This window comes from Aptenodytes forsteri, unplaced genomic scaffold, assembly GCF_000699145.1.
Source record: "Aptenodytes forsteri isolate BGI_AS27 unplaced genomic scaffold, ASM69914v1 Scaffold82, whole genome shotgun sequence".
Lineage (NCBI taxonomy): Eukaryota > Metazoa > Chordata > Aves > Sphenisciformes > Spheniscidae > Aptenodytes > Aptenodytes forsteri.
In genome coordinates this window covers 7,255,729-7,266,104 of record NW_008795490.1, presented here as the reverse complement: position 1 = coordinate 7,266,104, position 10,376 = coordinate 7,255,729, and the positions used below count along the sequence as shown (strand labels likewise).

At 35.4% G+C, this 10,376-nt stretch overlaps 1 protein-coding gene across 2 annotated transcripts in view; it reads left to right on the top strand.

Moving 5' to 3' along the window:
• Positions 1 to 8,821: 8,821 nt before the first annotated feature.
• The window catches only part of VTA1 (vesicle trafficking 1), a 37,415-nt gene continuing 35,860 nt past the window's right edge, over positions 8,822 to 10,376 (top strand). The window contains exon 1 of one of the 2 annotated variants that reach the window (XM_009281455.2): positions 8,822 to 9,011. In XM_009281455.2, the coding sequence (XP_009279730.1) occupies positions 8,918 to 9,011 (94 nt within the window). In that variant the 5' untranslated portion in view covers positions 8,822 to 8,917. The remainder of the gene's footprint in view (positions 9,012 to 10,376) is intronic. The other variant, XM_009281456.2, reaches the window with a different exon arrangement.

Sequence of the window (10,376 nt, the reverse complement as noted above, 5' to 3'; positions counted from 1 at the left end):
TGCGGTCGTAGCGGATATGGCAGCAGCCTAAATACGTGATTGTACGCACGTGTATAAAGTCGGGGCTTCTGTGCTTCTGTGTTGGGATAGTCCTAATAAGTATCGCAAAAAACTAACATTGGAGAGTCTTTTCGGAGTTTTTCACCTGCTGAAAAGACCTCCTTCTTTCTGTCCTGTATCTGAGTAAGCAGTTTGGGTTTGAGAGTCTTTAATTCTTTTAATAGTTCATTTTATTTTCTGTGAGGCTTTGTCCCTTCTTCAGGGTTCTTTAAGGGGGAGAGTTGGTGGCTCTTCTTTTGTTTGCTTCATTGAAATGAACACAGCAAAAATAATTTTCTCTTACTGTAAATCTTTCAAATTAATATGTAAATTTTTCAAGCTAACTTACGGCTTCTAAGCTAATGGTCGTCAGGGTGGTCTGTGAGCCTTTCTAAAAGGCTTTCCACAGTTAATTAAGAAATGCAAGGCAGTTGTTAGTAGTCTTAAATTCCTGTCACAGTTAATCACCACACTTGAAAAATTTCTAAGACTAGCAGATCACCAGAAATGTATGTTTATGTTGTTTGTTTTTTTCTTTTTATGGAGATGTGAGGAGGTCATGTGGGGGGTTTACTTGTCAATAGCTTGTCTTCAAAAAGAGTTAAATAAAAAATAGAGGTAGAACTGGTACTTTAATTTGTAAGGCAACCATAAGTTTAGAAGGATGAACTCATGAAATTCAGGCTTCAGAAAGCTCTGAAATAACTGTCAGCTCAGTTTTAAGTTTTGTGTTATGTAGGAATACTGTGCTAATGTGTACTACTGCCACCAGAGAAGTGAGATAGCCACATATTAGAACACTGGATGTTCTCAACAGTGCTCGCTCTTTTTTTACTGGAAAAACACAGAACAAATCATACTTTGTGTGGCAGGAAGCACCAGCTAGGTCAAGTTGCACTGTTGTTTTGTTTTTCTTTATTTCTTTAGGGTTTTTTTGTCAGATGTTACATCCTGTCTGGCTATATAATAAAAATACTAACATTTAGTGCAGGTAACAAAATACAAGTCTATTTTTATTTTAGAACAGAAATGTTTTGGTGGCTGATCTCTATTTTTCTTAATGTCTTTTCCATTCTGAAACTTAATGTTAGTGTACAGGAAAAAAATAACCGTGTTGAATAATTAACATTTTCCGTAAAGTCCTTTGCATTGTCTGTCCTAAGTAGCCTGAAAATTTGCATATTTTTTTCATTTGAGTACTTCAACACATCTGATTTGTTATTGAGTGTAGTGAAGACTATATTCTAGAGATATCTTTCCCATTACATTATTACATAAAGTAAAAAGTAGTGACACCCCTTTTTCAAGATCGGTCTTGCTTGGATGCTGTGTTCTTTTAAATACACAAAGGAGAAGAATTAATTTTCACCAGTGTTGCACTGATGACAGTTATTTCCTCCCATGGTTGATGAGTTTGTCTGGATTGACTAAAATGCAGAATTCCTGTTGCACAGGAATTTTTTTGTTACTTTAATTCTGGCTTTGAAGCAAAAATAAGGTTTATGAACCATTTATTTTGAACATTGTGGGTTTGGAACAATTATGTAGAATCCCAAAGTATTAATTATTAATGTTGCTACTGTCAAAAAAATGTACTGTATATACTTCTAGCATGCTGTGAATAATAAAAGTTTTCCTAAAAAGGTAGGGTTTTTTAAAGTGTAAGTCTGGGTATACAAAAAATTTTCAGGATACTTTTCAGATAACGTTTTGAAAGCAACACAGATTTTATGTGGAGTTAAAGCAACGTTTCTCATTAGATGCTTCACTGAAAAAAACTGAACATCTCTTTGCTGAGTGCTTGGAATGTGTTTCAGAGGAGCTCTGTACGTTTGCTATAATGTATTGTGTGGAAGGAATAGCATGAGGAAAGCTTGGTGAGTGCTGGAACATATGGTGTTCTCTGTGCTGGCGCTCCTCCGCCAGGCTCGTCTGCAGGCATCTGCCTGGCACCGCACATGTTGTGGGACCAGGAGGGTGGTGTGGCGCAGCAGCCAGCCGAGGGGACCCTCCGGTGAAAGCTCATGTGGTGGGACAGTGCTGTGTGTTTTGTCACAAGGTTGCTTGCACAGCCACTGCATGAGGGGGAACACCTGAATTTTGGTCGTATGATGGATGTAACTGTCAGTCTGAAGAAAAGAATAAGGTGTTTATGGCTTTGGAATGTTGCCAGGAGTGGTTCATCCCTAGCCAAAAGCTTTGGTCCTAATATGAATGTTTCCACAGCACAGTAGTTTTCAGTATGGACATATGTTTGCTAGGTTTTGATTTATGTGAATTTTAGTTCAATTCCGCTTGTGTATTTCTGATAATAAGAGCTGCTACATAAACTAATTTGAATACCAGAAGCAAGTGAACAAGATATTACTTTCTATAGCTCAGCAATAAAATTGTCACTATTTACTGCTCTTTTATTATTTTCATCTCTCATCAGCATCCACTGGTGCCAGAGGTGTGCTCTCAAAGCTGGGAATTTGAATGGCAGTTACACATTTTATTTGCATACACCATTTAAAATTTTTTTCTCTTACGTTTTTTGGGTATAGTTCATTTGAAGCTAGCATTATTTCAGTGTGATTATTTCAATCACATTGAAACTAGCGTAAACCAGCGCTGCCACCTAAAGAAGATACAGTAGTCCTTCTCTGGCCTCTCATTCCCAACCCTAATGTGCTTCAGAAGCAAACATTGATGTAATTGTATGATGAAAAACAACAATAAACTGTTTTTCAGCCAGGCCAACTCACTACCGCTTAAACAGCTGTGCTCCCACACAGACAAAGGCAAGGAACAAGACACAATGGCTTGGGGCGAAGACAGGACTCCTGCTTTTTTGATATTGCTGGCATATGTTGATTTAAAGAAACTGAAATTTGATGAACATTAATCTCTGTTTTACACAATATGGATAGCTACAGCAGGGATGATTTGTATTTTTCAACTGCCACATAATTTTCCACATGAAAAATAAAACATTGAAGAACAACATTGATGCTCTTGTGCACCATAACACATCACAGGTGCTTTTTGTTGTGGTACTTGCTAGAAACACTGCAAAAATTAAAAAAAAATGGTTTTATTTCTTGTAGTCCTGTATATTCCTTACAAAGCCTCCATGCTTAACTCCATTTTTAGGTATTCAAATTCAAAGCAGCATATGATCAGTAGCTTTATATGTTGTTTGTAAACTGTTACTTTTTTTAGCCCTAGCCACTGTTAGTAGATGGACATAATTGATTGATGCAATAAGAACATTTGCTTCCTGACAGTATGTACCGTAAATTTACGTGGTTGTAAAATTTGTTCTACTTAGAACATAGACTGTAGAGAAATGAAGAAACCGAGCTTATTTTTTTAAAATTATACAGGACATGATCTCACAAAATAATTCTCCTTTTAAAGAGATTAGATGCTTTATGGCTAATGTAAGTGTTCAGCACTGTGGTAATCTACCACCTTCTTTTAAAATGCTTGTCTCCCCATATGATACTTTTTCTCATATTTCATATTATTTTGTTAATCATTGTCATCAAGTATGTAGCTATTTCAGGTTCAGTAATGGTCAGCTAATTCGATAGGTATAAGGGAATACCAGTAAAGAATGCTACATTGATTGCCTAGCAAAAGGAAAATAAGTGATTGGTGGTCAATAAAATAACTTTCTTATGGTAAAAACTTGCATAAGTGACTGTTTGACTACTTTGAGATGTTATTCTGCAAACACAAGGAGGCAGGCTTTGATTAAAAAAAAAAAAATAATCTCTGGCCTGTGTAGTAACTAAAGAAATTATGTCTCTAGCTGTGCCATAGGCAATTTGACTCAAAAGTTATTTTCTGAAAAATTGCAAGGTTTGAGAGGTAGTTTTGTCTTCTGAAAACTTATGTTTTAGTGTTTAAAGCAAGATTTTCCTTAATAGCTGTTGTTTCAGCCTTTCAGTAGTGTTGTTAAGCGCTTTTCAAAGATAATTTGTAGTTTATTTTATAGTTCTGTACTTACAGGCCATTGATTTTTCTAATTCAAAAGTATTGGGAGAATGCCAGTGAGTTGCCAGAAAAGCATTGATGTTTTGTGATATATAACATCTTAACACACAACAGTGTTTGGATATCCAGTGAATGCAACATGAAAAAATAGTCTAGTAACTTCAGAAAAGCAGGGCTGTGATGGTTTTTGCTTTACAGTCTGCTAAACATCAGAAAACATTCATGTGAGATCAGTAGACTTGATCTGTTTAAAAAAGATGTGAAGAAAATCTCCTACAATTCTCAAATTCTTGAGATAGAAAAACACCAGAGAAATCCTTATGAAGGATCTTACTGTTGTGTTAACATTTCTGTGTTTGTGGGATCAAGCAGGAGAGAAAAGCAAAAGAGAGAATTTTTTTTCCACAACTAGTTGGCAAACTCTTGAATCAAAAGTCATTCAGCTTTTAAAAGAAATACCCATCTGTTAAATGTAACTTGCTTTTTACTTTCAAGTTTAGTCAGACATCCATGAAACAAGCTTCTCACTGCATACCAATTATAAGACTTTTTTTTTTCTTTTTAATTAAAAAACAAAGTTCATAGCCTGACTTATAACTTGGGAAATACAGTTACTGTGTAATTTTACATCTGAAATACTGTTAATTTTTTACTGATCCTTCCTCAAAGCAGAAGACTAATAACAGACAAATATTTTAAATGAGCTTTTAATTTATTCAACTTTTTATTGTATCTGAATGCATTTTGAATGACTAATTTAGAAGATGCATGTAATTCAGAAGTGTTAATGGAAATAAAAATAAGTGGTATTTGCTGTATTTCACTGCAGAGGTTCTGCACATACTTACTGATTTCACTTAACTGGGACATTGTAGAATTGAAATGCATAAAATAATGTTCTTATTCCTTAACTAATAAGACCAAATTCCTGAGCTTTCCAGTTTAAATATTCATTTTTTGTACTAGTTTTATATAATCCATTTGTAAAAGTACATTTCCCATATTCTCATATTGCTGGTGGCAGAAAACTGTTTTGTGTGCTACTAATGCTACAACTGATTTAAAGCCTATTATTAGAGATTACATACTGAAGAATAGATTTAATCTGTAATTTACTCAGGATAAATTAATTGAAATGGTCAAATATTTAAGAAGTAGATATCCATTTCATAGTGGACTGCGAGACTTGTTTTGATTGTGCTGTAAGTATAAACTAAAAATACTTGTCAGTTTCTTTTTTTTCTCTGTGCTTTCTATGTTTTCTGTCTTCAGTCTTAGCTTGTTTGTTCTGATTTGTTTCAAAGATCTGTAAGTGGGAAAATTGTGCTCTTAAAACTCTGATTTGTCTGTGGAGACAGAAAAACAGAAGTGATTGGAAAAAAAAAGATAAATACATAAACCCCACAGTCCTCAAAACAAACTGTGGGCAGAAGCAAAAATTAAAGATGATGTGAACCATTGTGTAGTATTTTTGGCATTTGCTTTGATTACATAGGTAATATTTAAAAATAATCTGCTCTGACAGAGATAGGAATGAGAACATAAAATAGAACAAGTGTACTTCAAGATTGAAACTTTATTTCTGAGGTGTGTGTTTGTATAAAACTCCTAAAGTTCAGTTGTACGATGTAAAAATACTAACATGCGTTTTTCCACCGTGTAATTCGCAGTTTTTTGGTGGATCTTTATTCAACTTGAACCTCTGGAAGTAGAATTAAGAACTGTCTTTTCCTGCCTGAGGTTTGCTGCTGCTTCTGAAGAAGGGATGCATCAATATCAGCATTCTAATTTGCAGAATCACATAATCATTGAGGTTGAAGGGAACTTTGTACGTTACCTAGTCCAATCCCCTGTTCAACTGTTGCAGGTTGGTCAGGACTGTGTCCAGGCAGGTTTTGAATATCCCCAAGGATGGAGACTCCACAGCTGCTGGGAGCAACCTGTTCCAGTGTGCGATTATCCTCACAGTAGAAGATTCTTCTTATGTTTAAGTGGGATTTTCTTTATTTCACTTTGTGCCCATTGCCTCTTGTCCTGTCACTGGGCACCACTGAGAAGGGTCTGGCTTTGTCTTCACTCCCTACTGCCCCCGTCCCCACATCAGGTATTTATGCACATCGGTAAGACCCTCTAAGCCTTCTCTTTTCAAGACTAAACAGTCCCAGCTCTCTGCCTCTCCTGGTATCATGGATGTTCCTAGCCCTCCATCATCTTTGTGGCCCTTCCCATGTCTCTCGTACTGGGAGCCCAGAACTGGACCCAGTGCTCCAGGTGTGTCACACCAGTGCTGAGTAGAAGGGAAAGATCACCTCCCTCAACCTGCTGGCAATGCTTCTCCTAATGCAGCCCTGGATGCTGTTAGCAATTAAGGTCAGGAGTGCACTTCGGAAACTTACCTCATGGTCATGCCCATCTAGGGTGCTTTGATTCACCTCACAGAGTAGTTTGAGAGCATGAAATAGTTTTTTTTCCAGTGTAAACTAAACTGGAGGGTGTTCCACAGGAGTGCTTCAGATTTGTGCTCTAATCACTACAAGCTGTTTTATCCACATGACTTGACCATAACTAATCCAAAGTATCTGCCTTCTCCTTTTGCCTTCTTGAGATCTCAATTACTATAAATCCTACAGTTAAGGTGGTTTTTCTGATTTAATTAGAAATATTTCATTTTCTTTATTAGACTATAGAGACAAGCTTTGAAAAATACTGATAGTTTAAATATTGTGCAAAAGCTTAGAAACCTGTGAATTCCACATATAGATCTCTTACTCAGATTTTACAAGACCAAAATTGATCCTTAAACCACACTGAAGAATGGCAGTATAGAATACTGAGTGGTATCTTGGGTTCATAATAGATATTATTAGATTACTTGTTTTGTCATCTAACCTTAATAATTACCACTTTTGTTTGTAATTGCAAATTTTGTTTTACCTATTTAGTTTGTTTATAGGTTGCTATTCTTCAAATAACAGTGAATTCTAATGTAATTTACTACAACTTAAAGTAATTTTAAGTAAGAGACATTTTACTTGAGATAGTTTTGACTTGGCAAAGTTTGTCTAGCAGGTAACATAACCTTGAAATATGCTGTTACCAATCCATTTTCCTCTCTAGGCTTTAGAATACTTTAAAAGAATCTGAGGGGAAGAGGGGGTCACGATACTACCCTTTTTTTGGTTTGAGTTTCTTAATTAACTTTGTGTGTAGTCTTCCTTCCCCCCACTTTCGTCTCAGATTTTTTTTCCTTGCATTTCTCCTTAATCTAATTTTACTTGAAAATAAGTATTTTAAAGTAATTTTTCTTCTCTGGAGTGTTTCAGATTTTTAATTGATGCTGCCAGCCTAATACTTACCTTGTCTTTTGTCAGTTTCCTTCAGCATCATATGATGAAGAGGAGGTGTAAGCCCCTTTGAACTTTGTTTGTCAATCTATTAAATCTATTTTTAAAAGTCTTTGAATTCAGACAACTTTGACTTAGCCATGTAGAAATAGCATATATTTATGACCTGCATGCAGAAATTACATGAATGAAGTATGATACATTAATGTTCATGAAAGCAAGAATAATTTTTATTTTTCTTTGCAGATGCGTTCTTTATGAAAATACATTTGCGATAGTTTGAGTACAATCCAATTTAATGTTTTTGCGTCCCTTGCTTCCCACATTTGTATTCCAACTGTTGTCTTCCTGTACCAAGGAGTTACCAAACATTTTTCTGTCAGTGGTTTGACAAAGGGAAGAGGAAGGTGTAGAATATGAATGAGTAATACGTTACGGCCTGAGAAAGCTTTCATCTCTAAATCAGAATCAAAATATAGCTAAAGTTACGGCAATGGATTTTGTTACTATTTAATGTCAATTTGTTACTATTGAATGTGAAAAATTAAATTCCAGTTCCTAATAATTTTTTTTCTATACTAGAGAACTAAATATGCACATGGAAAAAGAACTGTAATCTTTTGATCCTGTTAGACCAGGAAAAAGAAAGATGGATAGTAGGACAGAATTTAGAAGATAGAATCAACCTATTGTGCATGCTTGCTGGCTGGAACTTTTGTTCTCCAATATTTTTACTTGGCACAGAGTTAGTTTAAAATGGGAGTGAGGGGAGTTTCAGTTGTTATCCAAACATAAATCTGGAATAACTTACTGTGTGTTAGGAATGAGTGCCTGGCACGTACTAAAGACAAAATACTCGCTCTGAAATTGTGCTGTGTATTAGCAAAGGAAAAATAACGTGGTATTACGTGACATAAATAAAAGCAGAGAATTTTCTGTAAAGCTCACTGTATCATTCCTTCCAGCACACCCACACTTAGTATTTGCTGAACAAAGATTAAGGGCAACAAATCAAGACATAATTTTGTAGTTGTCTTGGCTAAACATTTTTCTGAGAATGATTGCTTGCCAAGTCTTTATGAATTTGAAGATGAATGTCCTGTCTGCAAACTGAGAGCAAACCCTCTTTTAGTTAATAATTGGCAAAACAGTTCTGTTTTCGTGCGTAAAAGATTACAAATGACTTTAGCTCTACTTATCATATTAATTAATATTTAGACATTAGTGCCATGTAGCCTCCTTTACCTCTTTAGTGCTTTACTTCATGCATATGCTACTGTTGTTGGTCACAGAAGAATCTGTTTTGCTACTTGATTTGGGTAAAGGGGGCAAAAAATGTAGATTGTATCTGTTATGAAGCCAAGTGCATAAAACAAGCTTAAAAAGAACCTATAATTGCATTCATTTATTTGTTTCCAGGTATTCCAGATCTTCATCACAAATAGTGAAGAGAGATGAGAGTTACAAGTCACTTATTTCCAAGATTGTCTACATTCTTCAAATACTTCGTTTAGGCTTTAAAAACTTGAGAAGTTTTGCAGCTACGATGTATGGTTTTAGTTGTCTTTTTATATCAGAATTTTTGGCAAGTTGGCTTTTCACAGAGGAAATTTTTTATCAAAAGTTACCAAGCAAATGGCTCCTGTAAGTGTAGCTGTTTAGCTTTACAGTATATTACTCTGGTCATTAGGGACATGCACTTTGAACATTTTTCAATGTATAGAGAGAAGTTCTGAAGAGAAAAGTGAAATAATTTTGATGTAAAATGGCATCTCAAGTGCAGCATTTTTAAAAGGTGAAATAATGCAACTGTAATATAGAACACTAAGAGGACTTCTTTCGGTGGTGTCCATTCCATTCAGGAGATTAACTTCTAGTTATTAGAAATGGAACCACTTGCATTAAAGCAAAATTTTTGTGACTTAGCAAGCACAGTAATAATAAATTCCACTGGTTTTGCAATGTTTTAGAAACCAGAACAGCTGTATTTAAAGGAATGTAAATATTTATTCTGTTTTCTTTCAGATGGGGGGGGAACTGAACTCATGTTACATTTAGCTTTCTCAGCAGAGATGTTGGAGGCGGTAAACTTTTGGCCTCTTGCTTATGAGTTCTTTGCTACTGAGATTACCTGCCAACATAAACGTGGAGGACAGTTCTTTGACCATTAATTGCCAGTTTAAAATTTCACTAATGATATTAACGCAGGAAAATTATGTTTTGCTCATTGCTGCTGAAAATTCAGTAATGAAGTGAGTTTGCCCATTTGCTGCAAGTTAAACTGGAAAAGTACATAATAGATTTCCTTCACTAGATCAAAGCATATCTTTCAGTTACTATCATGTAACCTTACCATAAGTAATATTTGTGTGATAAACTACGCACAAAAGTAAAAGATATGGAAGAGGCTTCTGACACCTTAATTGGCAAAGGTAGTAGTATCAATACCAACACAGTCTTACAAATAGCCTTCATATAGAATACTTGGGACATTTCAAAATTAGAGAGAGCAGAGAGAAGGATGACAAAAGACACAGACATGAAAAAACTTGTGTTTGGAAATAAATTAAGATTCTTTGCCTTAGGAATAAGATGTAATAATAATAGACAAATATGCGAAGAGTAGAACTTGTAGACACTTTGACCTGTTGTCTGTAACAAAGCAAGGGATTGCTTACTGCTTTCAGATTCACTCACATATTGTTCTTCATACAGGTAATGTCAAAAGCAAAATTTCAAAACATTAGAAGACTTATTATTTTTTTCAGTAGTGTCTGTAGAGGCAAATACCAAATTATTTCATAGAATCATAGAATCGTTTAGGTTGGAAAAGACCACTAAGATCATCGAGTCCAGCCATCAACCCAACACCACCATGCCCACTAAACCATGTCCCGAAGCGCCTCATCTACACGTCTTTTAAATACTTCCAGGGATGGTGATTCCACCACTTCCCTGGGCAGCCTCTTCCAATGTTTAACCACTCTTTCAGTAAAGAAGTTTTTCCTC